Genomic DNA, 24,863 nt, shown 5'->3' on the forward strand with positions numbered 1-24,863 from the left:
GACATTGTGCGGGTCTTGGCAGGTTTAGGCGCGTCTTTCAGCACTGTTGCACTTTATTGTCCGCTACACTTGCTCCTCCATTTTTCCTGTTCTGTCCCTATTTCCAAAAAAGGGAATTTTGCTTATAAATTGGATCTGTATGTCGTGTTTTGTGTGGTTCTCTACACCCCTCTTTCACCTCTATATACAGTAGATAACACAGGATCCACCATTCACAATAGGCAATGTCACAGCTCACCTCCCGCTCCTGTACAATGACTGCCATCTACCATATAAAGCGTCGTGACGAGGCATACAGGAGGAGGAGGAGGTGAGCTGTGACATCAGCTATTCTGAATGGGGGATCCTGTATTATCAATAGTATATATAGAGGGGTGATATTTCATTGTACAGGAGGAGGAGGTGAGCTGTGACATTAGCTATTGTGAATGGGGGATCCTGTATTATCAATAGTATATATAGAGGGGTGATATTTCATTGTACAGGAGGAGGAGGTGAGCTGTGACATTAGCTATTCTGAATGGGGGATCCTGTATTATCAATAGTATATATAGAGGGGTGATATTTCATTGTACAGGAGGAGGAGGTGAGCTGTGACATTAGCTATTGTGAATGGGGGATCCTGTATTAACAGTATATAGAGGGGTGATCTGTCATTGTACAGGAGGAGGTGAGCTGTGACATCACCCATTATGAAACAGAACTCAATGTGCCCGGTTATAATTGAGCAATGGATATTGATTGTCATCTACACACTCCGCAATTACTGGACGGCCCATAGCCAATGAATGGCGACTATTCCATTTTGGCGCTTCAGCGTCCTGTTCTCGGGTTTAGACAAGCACTTTCATGGCATCAAGAAGAAGGACATTGGTCCTGGGAGTCTTTGAAGTCTAGATAGTATACTTCCCACCGATACAAAGCAATCGGCGGTGGAGTAACTTGAAGCTCATGGGCCCCGATATAAAACCTCTAACGGGCCCCCAACTATCAGGGGTCTTTCATAGACTTGGTATAGTAGGGCCCCCTGAAAGCAGCAGGTTTTCCTTCTCCTGCAGTAAGATGCCAGTATAATAGGACGACTTTCCTTTCTCCGAGGTTCTGGAACATTTTTACGAAGGCCACAAACATGTCTTTCTTATTAGTTTACCCAAAACCATATTTTGCCAACCAACCCCGCCATGCCCCCAGATGCTCATTTCGAGAAGTAATGCGACGCTTGCCGATTCCCATGCCTCGAGCGATTTCACGTGGCGGCTGTCTGAATTGAGGCATACTTTTACCTTCACGCTACATGTGCTGTGAAGTGCTTGATCAAATGTCCTCTGGAATTACACACTATGGGGCATGACAAAAACTAAAAAAAAAAAAAAATAATAATCAAAGAAAATCAATGTTTTATGCTCCTACTCCCTGTCCTCCCCGCTGCTCGTTACCCTCATAAAAGTTTCATCCTTGCTTAAGCTCCTTCCGTCAAGACAAAGAGACATCTGTTCCGAGATGGACCTTCACAGCCGGAGATATGTATCAGGTATGAAAATAATATTCCTCTGAAGATTGAAGAAGAAAAAAAAGATCCTGCGGTCTCAAAATTTAGCTCTTCACATCAGACAATAAAGGGAATTTTTCACTGGAAATGAGGCGTCTATGGTCTCCAGAAGAGAAGACAATGCCGAGCTTAATGCCTAGATCCTCGACACTCAAGCCAACATCAATTACGGATCACCAGCTGGGCATGTAAGAGCTCGCCTCCTGGTATTTGACACTTATTTTGCTAGGTGCCCTTCTCACCTACCTTTTCATCTCGCAACCACCGCACAAAGGCGACCACTCAGAATACCTTTTTGGTAATCTTTCTATGGGGCTTTAGAGAAAGGGGGAAAAAATAAATGAGGAACCCAAGAGAGAGGCTCCTTCTGAGCTTAGCCGTGAAACAAAAGATTTGTTAAAGATTTTGCTATTGAAAGTTTTTTTTGTCCTTTATTTTATAGAATATTTATACATTTCCTTTTATTTTCCCCTTACTCAACAAGGGGCCATTGAAGACAAAAAAAAACACCATGCACACAGTAAGATAGAAAATTTCCTTTTGTTTTGCCGGTATTGCCTTTTTCTCCTTTTAGAGAGGTTTCTAAATATGGAGCACGTTGGGAGAGCTGGTGGACTTTTAACCCTCTCGTTGTTGACCCTACACTTTTTAAAGAAAATGAATTTTTCTCTTTGATTGTTCAAAGTCTTGAAATTCATGTACCGTAGGTTTACTTTGGATAAAAATGGATCAAAAGTCCAATTTACAAGTGGAAGAAGAGTTCACGAGATCGACCAGTAGGTTAGAAGGTCCTCAATCGCAGACGGTGCCAGACAGAGGCTCCTTCTGATGGTGTACCCAGCCTCTAGACTAAAGAGGAGCACATCCACAAAGCGTATCATGGTGTGTCTGTAATGTACACAGGATAGGGGGGAATGTCAGGGTGGGACATCAAAATTTACGAGTGGGGAAAACTTCACAAGATCAACTTCTAGGGTAGAAAGTCATAAATCACAGACTGAGCTAGACTGAGGATCCTTGGGTTCCTTCTGGAGGTCCAACACTTTGACATATTGAGACTCATTGGGCTCATTGTAAGGGTCAACCATGTGCTACACTGAGGCTCTTTGAGCTTTTTCCATGTTTCCATCCTGTGCCACACCGAGGATCTCTGGGTTCTTTCCAAGTTTCCACCCTAGCCAGAATGTGGCTCATTGGACTCCATGTAAGGGACCACCCTGTGCTGAACCGATGCTCCTTTGGTTTTGCACCATGTAGGGATTCACTCTGTGCTGGACTCCTTTTCAGGGTGCACCCAGTCCCCAACTGAGGTTCCTTGGGTGCATTCTCAGGGTCCACTATTTGGGCTGAGGCCAGTTCACCTCCTTCTCAAGTTCCAACCTGTGCCAAATATAAGCACTTACCAAAGGTCCACCCTTCACCTATACAGGACATGGGCACGTCTACTAGTAATTTACCAGCAACCTCTGCTGTCACGTTGTCCACAGAAAATATAATAAGATGTGAATCAACCTATAAGATATAGACTCAAGCCCAAACAAAGTCCAACCAATACCCCTCTACTGGTTTTTGGGGTCCTGGTTGTTCCGGAAGTTCATTACGGTGTCAGAGTTTCGTCCCAACAGAGAATCGGCTGTTAAGCTTGTAGAACAATTCAACTCTGGAAGGATGTTCACCCCAAGAGAAAGTTTCTTTATTACCATCAGGCACTTATAGGCGCTTCCTAATAAAACACTTATTCACAGGATACGTGATAAATTAATGACTTGCTGGGGTCTGACCACAGAACAGTCATCAATCCCAAGAACGAAAATCCTAAAGTCCTCCTGAAAAGATCTGGTATTGCGTATATGTCCACTCCATTCCCTTTTATGACACTGGCTAAGCTGCTCTGTTGTCAGTCCCTTGGAAGTTAATGGAGGGATGGTCACATTTGGGAGTGTGGGAGGAAACCGGAGTACCTGTAGGAAACCCACACAAACAAGGGGAGAACATACATACTCCTTGCAGATGTTGTCCTTGGTGGGATTTGAACCCAGGACCCCAGCTCTGCAAGGCTGCAGTGCTTATGTGTCTCCATAGGTACTGTCACGGCCCACGCCGCGCCTTTGTATACTTACCTCCCCGCTCCTGCGCCGCAGTCTCTCACAGCCAGCCGCGGCGTCCTCCTGCTCTGTTTGGTCCGCGGCCGGCGGCGTCACTGCACGCTATGCGCGTGAGCCATAGGCCGCGTCTCCCTCCTCCTCCTTGAGCTCCGGCTGTGCCCTGACCCGGAAGCACCACCAGTAGCTGAGTATATCAGGTCGCCCTCCTGTAATGGAAGCGCCTGATCTTTGTGTTTCTTTAAAAGTTAGGCCTGCTACCCATTGCCTCCTGAGTTCATATACTCTCTCTGCTTGTGTCCATGCAGTCCTACTCCAGTCCTGACTCCTGTGTCCCTGCTCCGTCCTGCTGTCCCGTGGTCCTCTCCTGCTGCCCTACTCCGGACCCATCTCCCGCGTCCTGTTCCGTCCTGCTGCCTGTGCTTCTCTCCTGCTGTCCTACTCCGGTCCTGTCTCCCACTTCCTGTTCCGTCCTGTTGTCTCTTGGTTCCCTCCTGCCGTCCTACTCCAGTCCTGCTTCCTGTTGTCCCGTGGTCCTCTCCTGTAGTCCTGCTCCAGTCCTGTGTCCTGTGTCCTGCTTCGTCCTGTTGCTCTGTGGTCCTCTCCTGCAGTCCTACTCCGGTCCTGTCTCCCGTTGTGTCGTTGTCCACTCCTGCAGTCCTACTCCAGTCCTGCCTCCCGTGTCCTGCACCGTCCTGTTGTTCTGTGGTCCTCACACACAGTCCTACTCCAGTCCTTTCAGAGCCACCCCTCTTGGTACCGGCTATCGTGGTATTGGAACCTCAGGGCCTGCTCCTTATGGTCCCTGCATAGGGGATGGCTTCACCTGGCTGCTCGCTCAGAGGCCCCTCGGTGCCAGGATCCAGAGGGTCCACTCCTGGAGGCTTGCCTCGCTGAGTCGGGACGCTAACAGTTACAGACTACAACCTGTGAAGTCTGATCTTACATTCACAGGTCAAGCTGCCCAAACACTTTACGAGCACACTCAGCCAAGCTGAGTGTGCATATGTATGGGGGAAATGGGGAAAGAAAAGTCTATTGTGAATGGCACGCCTGATTTTTTATTTTTCTTTTACAGAAAAAGTAATATATGGCTGCAAAAGCAGTATACACAGGGTTTTGAGTAACCATAGACACATATAGTACAGCAGTGGGGCTGTGTGCACAAAACTGAAGGATATACAAGTATATATATATTATGTAAGGTGGCAGCCAGACGCTGATGTGACGTAGGACACGGAAAAGCAGGCTCCAGGACGTATAGTGCCAAGAGGTGGTTAATTTTTTTGTAAAGGTCCTGGACTTCAGGAACGGCCCATAGGGCTGGGTGGGACTGGACGTTCCCTTACCTCCAGTTCCAGGATTTGTAAACGGGCTATATAAAAGGCGGTTCACCTGCATCGTTCAGGGTCTTGGAGTAGAGAATACGATGAGAAGTGCAGGAATTTACGCCTTTTTTTTCCTAAGCGTCTCCGTTTCTCTCTTCAGGTGAATCACTCGTTTTAATCTTGGATTGATGTATTCTTAATGAGAATATGCTGCATTATATATGAGACGTCACCACATTATAATGGGACCGGACGTCGGGCGTCTCATGCGACTTTGACGAGATTCCTCTTATCAGGAGAAACTTCACCTAACCGAAGCGGCTGCATGAAGAATACACTTCTCTGATGGTTTAGGCTCAACTTCGTGTATTTTGCTGATATGAAACATTCGGGAACATTTTTTTTTTCATGCAATCTGTTACAAATTACACTGATTCTTTTAAAAAAAAATGAAAAAAAAAAAAAAACGAAAAAAAAAGTCAGCTTTGGACATATTTTTTTTTAGGGATTGTTGCACTGTTAAATGAAAAAAGAAGAAAAATGCAGCACTCACCAATATAGCTGAAAAACTGTGCGTCTTTATTTCACATGAATTCCATCAACAGGTATGTGGACATGGAGGACGTTACAGGAATGCTAGGGGAGGGAGGTGCCGGACAACGGCCGTTTCGCAATTACTCGCTTCTACGGGTCCATTGTTGCACTGTTACTCTTCTTGGAAATGTCTGATAAATTGACAACTGGGTGTTTTCCTTCTTTGTCTCTTCGTCTAAGGGGGTGATAGGCGCTGACAGTGAGAGACCTAGTAGGGACAGATCGTGTTATAAGGGGAATAGTAACGCTCCTTTATCATTGGATTCGTACATTTCCAGGAAAATCAACTGAAGAAAGATGATGTTGCGTGTGCTCATCCGCCTCACAGACTTAGCAGGGATTGCCTGCTGTTACATGCATGGTTCTCGCCAATATAACAAATGACACTAATGTACGGAAAAAAAAAATTGCATCAAGAACTAAAGGATTTATTCCCCTTTAAGGCTTTTCTTTTACTTAAATGCATGCATTTTGGGCTAAAGATTTTTTTTTTTTGCAACTGAATCCCATTAAAATGTTTGCATGGTTTGGCTTTTATAGGCTCTTTGTTTCTTTGCGCATTGCTGGCTATGGAGTTAATGGAGAATCCATCAGTGAGCTTGTTTGGGTGGGAAGTTTATAGTTCTGATTTTTTTTTTCTAGGCTCTACACAATTGGTATCTGACCACATCAAAGTTCACTTCAATTTTTAAGTGGTCATTAAAGATGGTCGAACCTGAACAGTAAAGTTTGGCGTCTGTACCGAAGACCTACTGTTCGGGCAAGGACACCGAACACCGAGTGTTTCTCGCACTGTCATGCACATGACGGCGTGGCAAATACTGGCTCCGACCGGCAGCTAAATTATAACCACTGGTCAGACAGCCGTGGTTCCCGCAGCTCTGATCGGAGTTAAAAAGTTTACCTCCGGTCACTGGCGTTGGCTGATGGGACTACTGCTCTCATCAGCTGACGCCTGCTGCTGCTAACGGTGAGAGCAGGAGAGGCTGATGGGAATATTCATCAGCCTACGCTCTAAATAATTTAAAAAAAAACGCCATGGGTTCCCCTGTATTTTTGATAACCAGCCAGGAAAAACTGACAGCTGTGGGCTGCAACCCTCAGCTGTCAGCGTTAGCAAGGCTGGTTACCAAGAATAGATGAGTCCCCACTCTGTTTTTTTTAATTATTTTAATAAATCATTTAAAAAAAACTGGCATGAGGTCCGCCCCCCATTTTTGACAACCAGCCTTACTAAAGCAGACAGCTGGGGGCTGGTATTCTCAGGCTGGTAAGGGGCTATGGATAGAGCCCCCCCCCCCCCCCGCCTCTGCCTAAAAATAGCAGCCTGCAGCTGCCCAGAAAAGGCACATCTTTTAGAGGTGCAAATTCTGGTGCTTTGCCCGTCTCTTCCCACTTGCCCTGTAGTGGTGGCAAGTGGAGTTGATGTCACCTTTGTATTGTCCAGTGATATCAAGCCCACGGATTACTAATGGAGAGGCGTCTATAAGATACCTATCCATTACTAATCCAATAGTCGTATGGTAAATACACAGCCAAAATAAAGTCCCTTATTAGAAATAAAACAAAACAAAATTTAAAAATAACAAACACAGTTATACTCACCTAACGCCTAATTCCATTGAATCCCTTGTCTCCTGTAATAAACAAAAAATAAAAAACAACAATATCCCTCACCTCTCCGTCGTTCTGTCCCACACTGTAATCCATGTCTGGGGATTAATAGTTTTCAACCTGGACGGTGCCAAGATGCGACTGGAGAATAAGCAGCTGCGAGCGCAGCGTCAGTGACTAGTGGTGACATCATCAAGGTTACCTCCGGTCACTGATGCTGCATTCCCAGCTGGGCCCCTGAACTGCGGTGACCTCCAGTGAGATCCCCGCTAGCACACTGAAGAAAAAAGAAAAAAAAAGGCTCACAGTGCAGAGGCGAGGTCACCGCGAGAAATTTCTCATTTCTCCTAGTGAACTCTGAGGGTACCCAAACTTATTAACTGTTCGGTCGAAACCCCAAAACGCAAACATCCAGGGGTCCGCCCATCTCTAGTGGTCATAAATCAGCAAAATAAAAAGACTCAAAACAACAAAGCTCATTGATGGGATCTCAGTTAACTCGCTCTCGCAACAGTCTATGTGCAAGGAAATAACGAGCCTGTAAAAAACAAGCGGTGTAACATTTTAAATAAAAATCCAACTGCAAAAACATTTTTTTGGCCCCAAATACATGCAATTATTCAAGTCAAATTGTTCCTGAAGGTGCAAAAATCCTTTAAAGGGGTTCTCCATGTTCCAAATTATAGGGTTCCCCCTTGTAAAATAATAACACTAAGGGCTCATGCAGACGACCGTATTTTCAGTCCAAGTGCAATCCAACAAAACATTGGATCGCACTCTTGCTAATGTTATGCTACGGGGCTGTCAGATTCTTTCCTTGGACCTACCGAAGTTAGTCGGAGGAAAACATCGCAGCATGCACGATTTGCATCCAATATTCGGGTCACATTCGGCCATGCACGTCAAGGAGACCGTCCAAAAAGAAAAAAAAAAATCTGACTGCACTCGAATGACATCTGAGTGCAGTCCGATTTTAATGGTCTGACAATGGAGAATGTTTTTTTTTCCTGTCTTCTCCACATCCAAGAAAATTGGACCACACTGTGATCAAACTGCAAGTAGGATAACTAGTCTTATACTCATCTCTGACTCAGGCGCCAGTCCTGGGGTATTGGCATTGCCTCTTCAGGGGCTCACGAGACATTAGGTCACAAGATCCGGCTGCCTCACTCTCTTCTCTGGATGACTCACAGACATCTGGTGGATGTTATTATTTTTGCAAGGGGAAAACACAGGGATTGAGAAGCGGCTAGTCCAAGCAGTGGATTAACCCCTTTAAGCCTGTCTGGAAAATTGCCTATATGCACTAGCACACTGGATTACATCGGCTAGTGTGCAGTCCATCGCTCACACTGACCGCCCTCTGTCCGAAAATACGTCTCCTCAATGCGGCCTAAACAACAAAATAGACTAAGCTGAACTTTAAAAACCTCTAATTGTCAAGCCAATAATTTATAATAAAAAAAATAAGAAAAAGAAAAAAAGTATTCCTTGCAGGGGAAAAAAAAAATCTCTGATCTAAAGACAAAGTTATAGTTAAAAAAAAAAAAGTTTCTAAAAGTTTTTTAGCTATTAAAAAACAAATAAACTCCCTGCTTGTTATGGAATGAAAAATAATAGACACAAAGCCTTGATCCACTGATCCACAGTATAATCGACAAATTATGTTTTATATTACATTTGATACTGGACTTTTAATGTTAGAACATAGATATTACATTATTCATTATTGTGATTTTATTGTTTATTAAACAGTGTAATAAATCTCTGCAAAAAATAAATCATCTCTACATCTGAACACAATTTAGCCATATATTTTAAATTAAAGAGAAATATGAACATTTTTTTTTTTTAGTTGCCATTTCTAAAATATATATAAAAAAAAAATGTTTAGACTATTAGTAACATATCTCTCTCTATATCTCAGCGTCTGAATATCATTTTATCCGGATTGCTTGGCTGATACCCTTGAATAATCGGTAGGGCACAATCCTGAAGCCGTTTCGTCCCGTTCTCGGGGCAGCAGAGGTTTTCCAGTTTATCTTATGCCTGGTTAGCAGAACAATAACAACATTAAGATAAAAAAGGAGCAGATGTTACCGAGTGGGCTGTGAACTCAAAACAAGCCGAAATATTCACTGGAGACGCTGTACTCTCAGACCGTAAAAACCACCACTTTCCACCCGCTGGCCGCCCCCTCCGCACATTTCAGGAATCAAACTTAGAAAACAACGGGCTTTACTTTGTTATGAGCGATCTATGCGTTTACATGGTGCAATGCATCTCCAAAAAAAAGAAGAAAACAAAAACAGTACATACAAAAATATATACATGTTACATGCAAGTTAAACATTTTTTTTTTTTATAGGGGTTCTTTTAATTTTTTAAATGGGTAAAATTGCAAAGTGCTTGTAAAAAGAAGCAACTTTGCAAGTAGTCCATTTAAAAAAAAAAAAAAAAAAAAGTCTCAAGAAGGGAGGGTTATTAATTCTATAGTTTATAGCTTGTTGCCAAGGTTCCCAGCCATTGCTGCAATACATCAGAGGTGGCCAGTCTCCTAAGCAATGAGTGCAGCGCTTACAAGCTGTTTGCTACAGAGGTTGTAAATCGCTCTTCTGAAGCTGGCCAGATCGCTGGGTCCAGTCACCTTTAGTGTCCCGGCGCTCCTCCAATGCTACTACCGCTGGCAGCGTGGGAAAGAGAGAACTGTCAATCTTCAAGAGCGCACCGTCTCTAGTAAGCAGGAAGTTTTCTCCATCCGCAGTAATATTTCATTACTGCAGTCAGAAAGTTTTCTGCTGAAGATGAATTTTTTTTTTTAAATATATTACAAGGAGTTTTTTTTCCAGATTTCTTTTTAATATATCATTACTAGAGTCGGGGGTTTTTTCTGAGTAATGTTTGTAATATATTGTAATTATGATCAGATTTTTTTTTTTTTTTTTTTAAGAAGTCCAAATTCTTTCTATATACACTGCTCAAAAAAAATAAAACGGACACTAAAATTCCGTATCCTAGATATCAATGAATGTAATATTCCAGTTGCAAATCTTTATTCATTACATAGTGGAATGCATTGAGAACAATAAAACATAAAAATGACCAATGTAAATCAAAATTAATATCCTATGGAGGTCTGGATTTGGAATGAGACTCAAAATCAAAGAGGAAAATCAAATTACAGGATGATCCAACTTCAGTGGAAATGTCTCATGACAAGGAAATGATGCTCAGTAGTGTGTGTGGCCTCCACGTGCTTGTATAACCTCCCTATAATGCTTGGTCATGCTCCTAATAAGGCGGTGGATATTCTTCTGAGGGATCACCTCCCAGACCTGGATTATAGCATCAGTCAACTCCTGGTCAGTCTGTGGTGCAACGAGACATGAGGTGCCACATGTGCTTGATTGGATTCAGGTGTGGGGAACGGGCAGGTCAGTCCATAGAATCAAATGCCTTCATCATGCAGTAGCTGTTGACACACTTCAGCCACATGAGGCCTAGCATTGACATGAATCAGAAGGAACCCAGGGCACCTGCAAATGGTCTCAAAATGGGTCTGAGGGTCTCATCCCGGTACCTAATTGCAGTCAGTGTACCTATGGCTAGCACATGGAGGGCTGTGCAGCCCTCCAAAGAAATGCCTCTGCACACAATTACTGACCCACTGCCAAACCGGTCATGCTGGAGGATGTTGCAGGCAGCAGAACGTTCTCAATGGCGTCTCCAGACTCTCACATGAGTTCAGTGTGAACTTGCTCTCATCTGTGAAGAGCAAAGGGTGCCAATGTCGAATCTGCCAATCTTGGTGTTCTCTGGCAAATGTTAATCACCCTGCACGGTGCTGAGCTGTAAGCACAACCCCCACTTGTGGATGTCAGGCCATCATACCATCCTCATGGAGTCTGTTTCTGACAGTTTGAGCAGACATGTGGATGTTAGTGGCCTGCTGGAGGCCATTTTGCAGGGTTCTGGCACTGCTCCTCCTGTTCCTCCTTGCACAAAGGAGGAGGTAGCGATCCTGCTGCTGGGTTCTTGCCCTCCTTCGGTCACCTCCACGTCTCCTGATATCGGCTCCATGCTCTGGACACTGTGCTGACAGAGACAGGAAACCTTCTTGCCACAGCTCACCTTTATGTGCAATCCTGAATGAGCTGCACTACCTGAGCCACCTCTGTGGGTTGTAGATGCCGCCTCATGCTACCTCTAGGGATGAGATCAATGACAACACGCAAAAGTGACCAAAACAGCCAAAAAGGATGAGAACAGAAAAATGGTCTGTGGTCACCCCCTGTAGAACCATTCATTTATAGGGGCTGTCTTGCTAATTGCCTATCATTTCTAGCTGTTGTCTGTTCCATTTGCACAACAGCAGGAGAAATTGATTCAGAATCAGTGTTGCTTCATAACTGGACAGGTGGATTTAACAGAATGACTGACTTGGAGTTACATTGTGTTGATTAAGTGTTCCCTTTATTTTTTTTGAGTATTGTAGTTAAGTGGGTTATCCACTTTGAAAAATTATATATACCCCTTACTAATATACTTAAATGTACAAAGGTGAACCCATCTCCCAATATTAGTATCACACCCACCATGATCCTGGCAGCGTCACTTCCGGTTTCTACTTAACAGAGGGCAGAGTTTCTAGGGTCGACACATCGTCAGGGCTGTGACTCAAGGGGGCTGGCCGACAGGCTCATTTCAGTAGCCAAACTCGTCCCCGTCTCTGTATTAGACAAACGAGCTGTCTTAGGAACTGAAATGAGCAGTCAGCCAGCCCGATTCACCCACAGCCCAGGAAGGAGCACGGGGCCAGAAGTGGAGTCATGATTACAGTCATGGCCAAAAGTTTAGGGAATGACACAAATATTATATTTTCACATGATCTGCTGGCCTCTGGTTTTTATGTGTGTTTGTCAGATGTTTTTATCACATACAGAAATATAATTGCAATCATATTATGAGTAACAAAAGGTTATATTGACAGAATGAGTTAATGCAGCAAGTTAATATTTGCAGTGTTGACCCTTCTTCTTCAGGACCTCAGCAATTCTCCCTGGCATGCTCTCAACCAACTTCTGGATCAAATCCTGACTGATAGCAGTCCATTCTTGCAAAATCAATGCTTTTATTTTGTCTGAATTTGAAGGTTTTTGTTTGTCCACCCGTCTCTTGATGATTGACCACAAGTTCTCAATGGGATTAAGATCTGGGGAGTTTCCAGGCCATGGTCCCAAAATCTCTATGTTTTGTTCCCTGAGCCATTTAGTTATCACCTTTGCTTTATGGCAAGGTGCTCCATCATGTTGAAAAAGGCATTGTTGATCGCCAAACTGCTCTTGGACGGTTGGGAGAAGTTGCTCTTGGAGGACATTCTGGTACCATTCTTTATTCATGGCTGTGTTTTTAGGCAAGACTGAGAGAGAGCCCATTCCCTTGGCTGAGAAGCCATCCCACACATGAATGGTTTCAGGATGCTTGACAGTTGGCATGAGACAAGACTGGTGGTAGCGCTCACCTGGTCTTCTCCGAATAAGCCGTTTTCCAGATGTCCCAAACAATCGAAAAGGGGATTCATCAGAGAAAATGACTTTACCCCAGTCCTCAGCAGTCCACTCCCTGTACCTCTTGCAGAATATCAGTCTGTCCATGATGTTTTTTCTGGAGAGAAGTGGCTTCTTTGCTGCCCTCCTTGAGACCAGGCCTTGCTCCAAGAGTCTCCGCCTCACAGTGCGTGCAGATGCACTCACACCTGCCTGCTGCCATTCCTGAGCAAGCTCTGCACTGCTGGTAGCCCGATCCCGCAGCTGAAACACTTTTAAGAGACGGTCCTGGCGCTTGCTGGTCTTTCTTGGGCGCCCTGGAGCCTTTTTGGCAACAAGGGAACCTCTCTCCTTGAAGTTCTTGATGATGCGATAGATTGTTGACTGAGGTGCAATCTTTCTAGCTGCGATACTCTTCCCTGTTAGGCCATTTTTGTGCAGTGCAATGATGACTGCACGTGCTTCTTTAGAGATAACCATGGTTAACAGAAGAGAAACAATGATGCCAAGCACCAGCCTCCTTTTAAAGTGCCCAATGGTGTCATTCTTACTTAATCATGACAGATTGATCTCCAGCCCTGTCCTCATCAACACCCACACCTGTGTTAATGGAGCAATCACTGAAACGATGTTAGCTGGTCCTTTTAAGGCAGGGCTGCAATGATGTTGAAATGTGTTTTGGGGGATAAAGTTCATTTTCTAGGCAAATATTGACTTTGCAAGTAATTGCTGTTAAGCTGATCACTCTTTATAACATTCTGGAGTATATGCAAATTGCCATTAGAAAAAATGAAGCAGTAGACTTTGTAAAAATTAATATTTGTGTCATTCTCAAAACTTTTGGCCATGACTGTACATTGTGGAACCTGTGGAGTATACTATGGACAAAGTGGGCAAAAAGCCTCAAAAGCGGAGAGCTCCTTTAATAGGACGCCAGATATTTTGGCTACCCTCGATATAACGCCCTGCGTATGATCGGATCCTACCTGGCGGGAGTCGGGTGAAGGTGGACAGGAATTCTTCGTACGTCTGTTCTGGGACATTGATGAAGCGACTTAGAACGTTATTCACCATTTCATCATCCGATACATCCAGGGGTGGCGTCCCTTCAGAGCTGGGCATGATCCTACATGGTCGCACGGATAGACAACACAAAAAAGCGTCAGCAAGGATCATAACTATGGGACTTCCGTTTGACTCTTAAAATGGGGTAATGGAATAAAATACAAAGTATAATAGAAAAAAAAACCCTAATGCATGACCCCTGCCCAAGGCGAGGCAATCCACTTTTCGGACAACTCCCTTTAAAGGGTTCTCACTAAAAAACAAAGGTATGTACAGGGTAAGTGATAAAGCTATGATCGCCGGGGGTCCGACGATTGGGGCATTCCGCAGTACCTAGAATGGGAGTCCAAAAAAAAAAAAACTCTGAGAATTCCAAGACGCCAAGAAAATCTGAACAGGAAATAGTTGCATTCGCCGGCTCCAAACCTCCTGCAGGGTCTGCTGTCCCGGGGGGCGCAGACGGCACTAACCACATCAACTCGGTGGTTTATATGCAAATTTTGAGGTTTCAAAGAAGGAAATATTTTCTTGTGTTTTTCAGGCTCCAAAATACGGCGGTTTATGAGTTTACGCAAAAAAAAAAAAAATTAATACTTAATAATACAGACCGAACGGGGGGCAATAAAACGCATCCCCTTCCCCTAATCAGATAAAGAAATTGTGAAAATTTGGAGCCTTTTGTTTTATGGGGCCACATATCAGCCACGTGTACATCACTGGCCCTGGTTCCCAAAAATGCGAAAATCCCTGGTCTTGTAAACAGAAGATGGACCCCTATACTAAACCCCTATACTGGAGTGCATCGGCACCAAGTTTTCTGACTTTTTGGAAAAAGTAAAAAACTTCTGGAAAGCCTAAACTCGGCTAAAAAGTCAAATAAAATATGTAAGAATTTCTATTTACATTTTAAAAATATTCAGGATTGAGAGTCCTCAGTAGTTGATACCTTTTAATGGCTAACTGAAAAGATGGTAACACATTGCAAGCTTTCGAGACTACTCAGGTCTCTTCATCAGGCTAGACTAATACAAAATCTGAAGTCACATATTTATGCACAATACAGCCTAGAAAAAATGCAATAGATAAGACAAGTGACGTGAAGCAGAACTATCAATATGGGAGAGGGAGAAACATAAATATAAACATTGGACCAGTTCATAGATAAGGAGTCTGGATTTACATTTTATATATTTATTGTTTTTGCCTTTTTTTTTATAACTTTTTTTTTTTCCTTTTGTTTTACGGAGGGTGAGGAATGGGTTAAGAGTGACAACTTTTGGGTAAAGCGGTCACAGACGGTTACCCACATCACCCCGGGGTGAGGGGCACATCTGCACAACCAGTTCCTGGTACGTTCAGTTCATTGCTGGAAGACGACAAGGAGAGGAGCGTATAACCAGGTGAGTCCCATACGCCACGGATTCTAGAGCTCCGATGCCCCCTCTAAACTTGGGTGACTACATGCGAGACCCCATAACTATTCTTGCCACCTACCTTCCCATAGAAGTCAATGGGAATCTGCTGTGACACAACCACACTAACAAACCCCCAGCTCTACTCCTTTACAGAACACACAATCTTTCACTCCTGCTTTCAATCCGGAACAGCGCCACCCCCCAATCACAGGTTGTCTCTGGTACTGCAGCTCAGCCCCCCATGTGAACGCTGCAGTATAGCAACTTGCCATAGAGATCCTCAGCCGATTAGGGTCCCTGAAGGTCGGAAATAAAGGAGCCAGTCTGCAATATATAGGACCGGGATACAGACACGTAGCGTCCTACAGGCGCGTCATCCAGAACAAGGGTGCGATAAATAATACACAGGGTAATGTCACACCCTTCCAACGTAAAACACAAGCTCTTGTTCCCATTTAGTCTTGCCGAGCATCTTTTTTTTTTTAACCATTTCAGGTCATCAAAGACTCCAAGCGATTGAGGCTATGTGCACACGTCCAGAATTAGTACAGGCCCCAACCACGAGGTTACGAGCTGACGATCTGGCCAATTACTTCAAAGAAAAAATTGACCAGATTCGACAGGAAATTATCTCCCAATCACCACATACCATGCACTGTCCTTCCTCCCCCACTGCATCTAGCTCACTCTCTGATTTTGAACCAGTCACAGAAGAAGAAGTAAGCAGGCTCCTTGCATCTTCTCGCCCAACTACTTGCACCAGTGACCCACTTCCGTCACATCTCCTCCAGTCCCTTTCCCCTGCTGTCACCCCTCACCTAACTAAAATATTTAACCTCTCTCTCTCTTCTAGTATTTTTCCCTCCTCATTTAAGCATGCCATCATACATCCACTACTTAAAAAACCATCCCTCGACCAAAACTGTGCCGCTAACTATAGACCTGTCTCTAATCTTCCCTTCATCTCTAAACTCCTGGAACGCCTGGTCCACTCCCGTCTTATCCGCTATCGCTCAGAAAACTCTGTTCTCGACCCTCTCCAATCCGGTTTCCGCTCTTTACACTCTACTGAAACTGCCCTCACTAAAGTCTCTAATGATCTACTAACAGCTAAATCTAATGGTCATTACTCCATGCTAATTCTCTTGGATCTCTCTGCAGCATTCGACACTGTGGATCATCAGCTCCTCCTCACTATGCTCCGTTCCATTGGCCTCAAGGACACCGTTCTCTCCTGGTTCTCCTCCTATCTCTCTGACCGCTCCTTTACTGTATCTTTTGCCGGTTCCTCCTCTCACCTTCCCCTTACTGTTGGGGTCCCCCAAGGATCGGTCTTAGGCCCCCTCCTCTTCTCCTTGTACACTGCCCCTATTGGTCAAACAATCAGTAGATTTGGTTTCCAGTACCATCTCAATGCTGATGACACCCAATTATACGCTTCTTCTCCTGACATTACGCCAGCCTTTCTAGAAAACACCGGCGATTGTCTAAACGCTGTGTCTAACATCATGTCCTCACTATATCTGAAACTGAACCTATCAAAGACTGAACTCCTGGTGTTTCCTCCCGCTACTAATGTACCTACACCCGACATTGCCATTTCTGTGTGTGGTTCCACTATTACTCCCCAGCAACATGCCCGCTGTCTTGGGGTCATACTTGATTCCGAGCTTTCCTTTGCCCCCCACATTCGATCACTGGCTCGCTCTTGTCATCTGCACCTCAAAAACATTTCTAGAATTCGACCTTTTCTTACTTTTGACTCTGCAAAAACTCTTACTGTGTCTCTTATTCATTCTCGTCTCGACTATTGTAACTCTCTTCTAATCGGTCTCCCTTTTACCAAACTCTCCCCTCTCCAATCTGTCTTGAATGCTGCAGCCAGGATCATATTCCTCACCAATCGCTACACCGATGCCTCTACCTTGTGCCAGTCCTTACACTGGCTACCCATCCACTCCAGAATTCAGTATAAACTTATTACCCTCACCCACAAAGCCCTCCATGGCTCAGCACCACCCTACATCTCCTCCCTTGTTTCAGTATACCACCCTACCCGCGCCCTCCGTTCTGCTGATGACCTGAGGTTAGTATCCTCAATAGTCAGAACCTTCCACTCCCGTCTCCAAGACTTTACACGTGCTGCGCCAATTCTTTGGAATGCACTTCCCAGGTCAATACGATTAGTCGCCAATCCCCACAATTTTAAGCGTGCCCTGAAAACGCATTTATTCAGACTGGCCTATCGCCTCAACACATTAACCTAATCTATCCCTGTGTGGCACAGTCAAAAGTTTTACCATAACCAGGTTCCCGCATCATGTTCCCACATGCTTTATGCATCCATTAGCCCTCTGTATCTGTACTGTTACACACTTAACATTATGGCTGGTCCAAACAATCAGGGCAACTGTTACCACCCACCTTTCGTGTCTACCTCTTTCCTCATAGACTGTAAGCTTGCGAGCAGGGCCCTCACTCCTCTTGGTATTTGTTATGATCTATGTGATTATTGTTATGCTGTAATGTCTATTGTCTGTACAAGTCCCCTCTGAAATGTAAAGTGCTGCAGAATATGTCGGCGCTATAAAAATAAAATTTATTATTATAATTCCCGTGGAAATTTCCGCGGCAATTCCGCAACTCCCTGCCGCGAGAAATCCGCATGCTTAAGGCTAATTTCACATTAGCGTTTTTTTGCACAATAGAAACACATGCAAAAAAAAACGCATCATACGTTTTTGCATGGGTTTGCATTTTTTTTATGCGCATTCGTTCTCTAGGGGTAAAAACCAGTGTCTGCACATTTTTACGCCAAAAACGCATGCGCACGAAAACGCAGACGAACGCGTGTCCATGCACATGCCTGCGTGCCCATAGACTGTAATGCGTTATTTTGTCACATTCCGCGCGCATGAGGTTTTTTTTACGCCTTTTGGCGGACCCAAAAATGCAATAGGTTGCGTCTGGCGCGCCTTGGCGCACACCTTGAGAAAACGCATGCGCACTAAAACACATACGAACACTGGCAAACACAAGACCATGCGCACGCCATGTTAAACATAGGTACGCATGACGCATGCGCATGGACGCACACGATGCGCTGCGCAAAAAAACCGCTAATGTGAAACCAGCCTAATTCCCGCGTATTTCCCGCGGAAAAACTAGCGATTTGCAAGCGTAATTAGCTTGAAGAATGATAGCGTTTTCCAAGCGATCTGGAGCATCGCTTGGAGAACTGATTGACAGGTTGGTCACACTCGTCAAACATAGTGTTTGACGAGTGTGACCAACTTTTTATTATTGAGGCGGCCTATGCGGCATCAGTAGTAAAAAGATCTAATGTTAAAAATAATTTAAAAAAAAAATTTAAAAAAATCGGGTTATATTCCCGTGCAGCGTTCCAATCATTGCGATGCTCCCAGCAGGTCCCGTTCCCAGCGATGCCTTGCGACAATGACCCCAGATGATGTAGCGGTTTCACTTGACCGCTACTGTATCACGAGACCGCGTCTTCATCAAACGTCATTGTCGCAGGGCATCAGGACTTGTCGGGAGCATCGCTGAGGCCCGGGGACGCCAGAAGGTGAGAATATGACGATTTTTTATTTGAATTCTATTTTTTACAGGGATATGGTACCCAGAACCTGGAGGACCGTCTCCTCTCCTCCGGACTGTGGGTACCATCTGCAAATGTTCTGCTTACTTTTTGCATGGTGGGCACAGCCAGATGCGGAAAGTAAGCAGAACAATGCATTCCGAAGTGGGCGGAATTCCCGCGATTCCGCAAAAAGAATGAGCATGCTGCGGATTTTTCAGCGATGCGATTTTGCCGCGGGAAAAATAAGCAGCATTAGCACAGCATGTGCGGAATCCCATCGAATACAACGGCTTCCTTTATTTTATGCCTTTTTACGCGGCAAAAACGCATTAAAATCTGCGGGAATTCCAGACGTGTGCACATAGCCTCAAAGAAGTGACCCGACCTTCCTTCTGGAGCCCTTCTGCTCTGTACACTTTACAAAACAAGTCAATGGGAAGACGCTCCAGCGCCTCTTTGAGCGTTTTTTTTCTAGCGGTTTATGATTAGTTGAATACTTTGAAATAAAAAAATTTAAAAAGAGCCTGGAAAGAAAAAAAATAGATAAAATGATAAATCAAAATATAAAATGGAAAAAAAAAAATTGAAACTAGAAACATTAAAAAAAAAAAGCGCTGAAAAAAACCCCACTAAAAACTCAATGGATCCATTAAAAAAAATATTAAAAAAGTGCACGAAAAACCCCAGTGTGCACATACCCTTAATTCAGACGTCCATTTTTATTTTATTTTTTAAGCCAGACCTAAAAAAGAGGAGTAAATAGCCAACTACTGCACAAACTGCAACAAATGGCTACACCAGATAGCTGCAAATGGAGGAAGCTCTCAGGCACTACAGGATCCAGCATGCCCTGTCACTCACACAAAGGACGCCATACCTGAGCAGCCAAGCAGCAAGGAGTGAGAAAGCTACAGGCAGGAAAAACTTGTATAGGAATAATAGATGACGGGAAATGTAGTTCATTTAATAGAAAGAATGCTGTAAAACAGATGAGGCACAAACTACATCTCCCATGATGCATTGTTCAGGTCCTCTGCTTGAGGACGATGTATGAGAATGTCACGGCTACCAAGACAGCCGCTGGTTTGATGGGAAACGTAGTTCATTTGTGCATAGTAGCGCCGTCAAACAAGAGGGTAAAAAAACTACATCTCCCGGGAGGCTCAGGTCCTCCGCTCTAAAACGACAGGTAGGCGCGTAGCAGTTGCCAAGGCGCCACTTGGTTGATGGGAAAAGTAGTTCATCTGTAAAAAGAACGCTGTCAAACAACGGCGAAAGAAACTACAACTCCCAGGAGGCTCAGGTCCTCCGGTCTACAACGTTGTGTATAAGCGAATAACTGTTGCCTGGCAACCACTTTGCTAAAAGTTGTACAATGATAAAAACAGAAATGCTAAAGTGTTAGGGTTTTTGGGGGGTTGGTTTCCTAACAGGTACATGGGTTGTCCATTAATCTGACAATCCGCTTTTAAATCCTGTAACATAAAAATAAAATCTTACACTCTCTCACCTTAGCAGCAGCCAGCCATGTTGGTGCTATGTCTGACCAGCATAATGCCATGCGTTGCCAACATGGTTGGGACAAGAGGTGACTGTAGATTTTTTTTTGTTTTGCAAGGGAGACTACAGCATTTAAGAAGGGGTTGTCTATGTAGTGGACAATCCCTTTGAGGCTCTTTAACATGAGTGGAAAATCTGCAGAACTCGCTAAGAAGGCTCGTTCCTGACACTGCACCTTCCCGTATGGCCGCTATCTCAGACACTGCACCTTCCCGTATGGCCCTGATCACAGACACTGCACCTTCCTACATGGCCCTGATCACAGACACTGCACCTTCCTACATGGCCCTGATCACAGACACTGCACCTTCCTACATGGCCCTGATCACAGACACTGCACCTTCCTACATGGCCCTGATCACAGACACTGCACCTTCCTACATGGCCCTGATCACAGACACTGCACCTTCCTACATGGCCCTGATCACAGACACTGCACCTTCCTACATGGCCCTGATCACAGACACTGCCCCTTCCTACATGGCCCTGATCACAGACACTGCACCTTCCTACATGGCCCTGATCACAGACACTGCACCTTCCTACATGGCCCTGATCACAGACACTGCACCTTCCTACATGGCCCTGATCACAGACACTGCACCTTCCTACATGGCCCTGATCACAGACACTGCACCTTCCTACATGGCCCTGATCACAGACACTGCACCTTCCTACATGGCCCTGATCACAGACACTGCACCTTCCTACATGGCCCTGATCACAGACACTGCACCTTCCTACATGGCCCTGATCACAGACACTGCACCTTCCTACATGGCCCTGATCACAGACACTGCACCTTCCCGTATGGCCCTGATCACAGACACTGCACCTTCCTACATGGCCCTGATCACAGACACTGCACCTTCCTACATGGCCCTGATCACAGACACTGCACCTTCCTACATGGCCCTGATCACAGACACTGCACCTTCCCGTATGGCCCTGATCACAGACACTGCACCTTCCCGTATGGCCCTGATCACAGACACTGCATCTTCCTACATGTCCCTGATCACAGACACTGCACCTTCCTACATGGCCCTGATCACAGACACTGCACCTTCCTACATGGCCCTGATCACAGACACTGCACCTTCCTACATGGCCCTGATCACAGACACTGCACCTTCCTACATGGCCCTGATCACAGACACTGCACCTTCCCGTATGGCCCTGATCACAGACACTGCACCTTCCTACATGGCCCTGATCACAGACACTGCACCTTCCCGTATGGCCCTGATCACAGACACTGCACCTTCCTACATGGCCCTGATCACAGACACTGCACCTTCCCGTATGGCCCTGATCACAGACACTGCATCTTCCTACATGGCCCTGATCACAGACACTGCACCTTCCCGTATGGCCCTGATCACAGACACTGCACCTTCCTACATGGCCCTGATCACAGACACTGCACCTTCCCGTATGGCCCTGATCACAGACACTGCACCTTCCCGTATGGCCCTGATCACAGACACTGCACCTTCCTACATGGCCCTGATCACAGACACTGCACCTTCCTACATGGCCCTGATCACAGACACTGCACCTTCCTACATGGCCCTGATCACAGATACTGCATCTTCCCGTATGGCCCTGATCACAGACACTGCACCTTCCTACATGGCCCTGGTCACTGACACTGCACCTTCCCGTATGGCCGTAATCACAGACACTGCACCTTCCCACGTCCATGATCACAGACACTGCACCTTCCCACGTGCATGATCACAATGTACCCTCCCTCATGACCATGAACACAGATGCTGCGTCTTCCACATGTCCTGTAATCGCAGACACTTCATCTTGCTTCATTTGTCTGAACTCCATCCACTAAAATCCCCATTGGCTGCATGATTTTACAACCAAATCCTGTGATCATTGGGCATGGTGTGTGTCTGGAGTTTCAGACGCATTCAGCAAGGCACAAAGTCTGCAATCACTGGCCATACTTGAAGATACAGCGTCTGCGATCACTCTACACATGGACGCCATTTGCCAACAAACAAATTGCACCTTTTATGAGGCTTAAAAATAATCGCTGTTGGCAACACATCTCCCCACCGTAGGTGTCCATAATTTAGTTAAGTCATCACGAGTGATCGGTGAGCATAATGATAAACTTCATATTGTCTTCTACAGGTGTGATGACCCTTCAGACATTAGTCGCCTCCAATAATACCTCTCTGATCCAGCCAGGATTCTCCTTCTTTTGGTTTGGAAAACATGTCTTCTTCTTCGGGCAAAAAGGATGGCCGAAACGTTCCTGTCCCACAGGTGTGTTTCTGGTGGATCTCAAAAACAATGAGCTGAAACTTCGTCCCACTTCATTCTCCAATGAATCTTGCTACCTTCCTCCACTGAGGCATCCAGCCATCACCAGTCTCTCTGATAGTTCAGATGGTGAAGTCACACAATACCTGATCCATGGAGGGAAGACGCCAAATAATGAGGTGTCTCAAAAACTCTACATCATCACCTTGGCCTCCTCATTCAACAAAAAAATAACACTCTGTTGTTCGGAGAAGGATTTAGAAGGGGACGTTCCTGAAGCAAGATATGGCCATTCCATTAATGTTGTCCACAGCAGGGGCAAAAAGGCAGTAATAATATTTGGTGGGAGGTCCTATGTGCCCTTGAATCAAAGGACTACAGAAAAATGGAATAGCGTTGTTGACTCTCAACCATTCATCTACCTCATCGACCTCCAGTTCGGTTGCTCCACCAAACACACTATCAAGGAAATTCAAGATGGCTTTTCCTTTCATGTTTCAATAAGTCGCAATGATACCATCTACATAATTGGTGGGCATTCGCTCGAAAATAATCTAAGATCCCAAAACATCTTAAAGATTAATGTGGATCTCCTTCTCGGAAGTCCAGCGATAACTTGTCATGTTCTCCAAAGTCGACTGTCCTTTTCAAGTTCTATTGTGACCAGTTCTTGTCCTTATGAGTTTTTCATCGTTGGTGGTTATGAGTCTGACAGTCAGAAGAAGATGACTTGTCACAAAGTTTTTCTAAGTAGCGACAACATTGACTTTGAGGAAGTAGAGTCTCCAGATTGGACGGGGGAAATTAAGCACAGCAAGACATGGTTTGGGGCAGATATGGGTCATGGAGCTGTACTTTTGTGCATCCCGGGGGACAATAAAAATCAAAATTCAGATAGTAGCTTCTTTTTCTATCTACTCAGACATGGAGAAGAGCATAATATAATGACCCAGTTATGTAGTCAAGGATCTCTTGACGAACAAGAAGACTCCATGCCTCTTGAAGACTCGGAGGAGTTCATGTTCAGCAGTGATGGGATGTTTTGTGATGAAAACACCTACAATGAGGAAGACGAAGAAGACGAGTCGGAAACTGGATACTGGATCACGTGTTGCTCTGACTGTAATCTGGATATTAATACTTGGGTTCCTTATTATTCTACGGAACTTAACAAGCCTGCTATGATCTATTGCTCCGGCGAAGGTGGACACTGGGTCCATGCCCAATGTATGGACCTTTCGGAAAATATGTTGATCAACCTGTCCGAAAACAACCTCAAATATTTCTGCAATGAACATATTAAATTGGAAAGGGGACTGCAAACTCCCAAGAAGATGACCCCGGTCATGAAACCATCGGTGAAAAGAGTAGGTCAAAAACCATGTGTACGCCGAATGTCGCCTGGAAAAAAGTCTTTCCTCAGGCGCTTGTTTGAGTAAAATACTATAAATGATTATCAGTCTAACATTAGATTTGATATTTTTGGTATTCCATTTACTGCCCCCCTGGCATTAGTCTAGTGTTCTTTAGAAAAATGTGTAAAATGAATAGAAATCCCCCTTTTATCAGCTCAATAGAAATTTGACCTTTCCCAATTTTCTATTGTGCAATATACTTTTACCATACCTCTAAACTGTTTGCCTATCATCTATTTCTTAGTTCTCTAAGTTGCACATTAAATAGTAATAATTCATAATAACAGTATGACATATATGCTTTTTATTTATATTTTTTAGGATCCAAGGGATAGTAACCAATGACCTCAGATCCAGCACTTGTCTACTTTTACAATGTCCTTAATTGTTTTATGCCAATAATATAATAAATGATAAAACTGAATAAACCGTGAATGATTTGTAGATCTATAGCCAACATTGATTTTGTAAACTGTATAATGTTCTTTCACTTTGAATCTAGCTAAAAGAAATACACACATGGAAGCCAGATATCTATGGGGGCCTCCTGACTCTCCTTGACACTAGATGTGATAAGGATGGGGCGGTAGGATTTCAACTGCTCAATCCTTTAGATCTTGGAAATATAAAGGGATGTCTGGCAGAAAATGACTCCACTCTTCCTAGTAAGAACACATGCGCACTCTGCCGAGCACACGTGTGTATGGAGAGGGGTTGGAAAAGATGGCAAGCTTCTCTTTTGGCACTGAGCATCCTAGTATGGACCACAGTTCCCGGACTGACCAGGC

At 44.6% G+C, this 24,863-nt stretch overlaps 2 protein-coding genes across 3 annotated transcripts in view; one reads left to right on the forward strand and one right to left on the reverse strand.

The window, feature by feature from the left end:
* Nucleotides 1–19,766, reverse strand: part of IFTAP (intraflagellar transport associated protein) — a 33,308-nt gene extending 13,542 nt beyond the window's left edge. The window contains exons 1-2 of the mRNA XM_073578607.1: nt 19,692–19,766; nt 13,720–13,859 (exon numbers count right to left, since the gene is read on the reverse strand). Coding sequence (XP_073434708.1) covers nt 13,720–13,855 — 136 coding nt within the window. The 5' untranslated portion in view covers nt 13,856–13,859; nt 19,692–19,766. The remainder of the gene's footprint in view (nt 1–13,719; nt 13,860–19,691) is intronic.
* RAG2 (recombination activating 2) overlaps nt 1–24,379 on the forward strand; it is a 31,223-nt gene extending 6,844 nt beyond the window's left edge. Inside the window, exons 1-2 of one of the 2 annotated variants that reach the window (XM_073578606.1) lie at nt 15,071–15,198; nt 22,529–24,379. In XM_073578606.1, the coding sequence (XP_073434707.1) occupies nt 22,534–24,099 (1,566 nt within the window). In that variant the 5' untranslated portion in view covers nt 15,071–15,198; nt 22,529–22,533 and the 3' untranslated portion in view covers nt 24,100–24,379. Of the gene's footprint in view, nt 1–15,070; nt 15,199–22,528 lie in introns of those variants that run through there. The other variant, XM_073578605.1, reaches the window with a different exon arrangement.
* Nucleotides 24,380–24,863: the final 484 nt, after the last annotated feature.

Source organism: Dendrobates tinctorius, unplaced genomic scaffold, assembly GCF_039654945.1.
Source record: "Dendrobates tinctorius isolate UK_male_01 unplaced genomic scaffold, ASM3965494v1 ptg000059l, whole genome shotgun sequence".
Classification (NCBI taxonomy): Eukaryota; Metazoa; Chordata; class Amphibia; order Anura; family Dendrobatidae; genus Dendrobates; species Dendrobates tinctorius.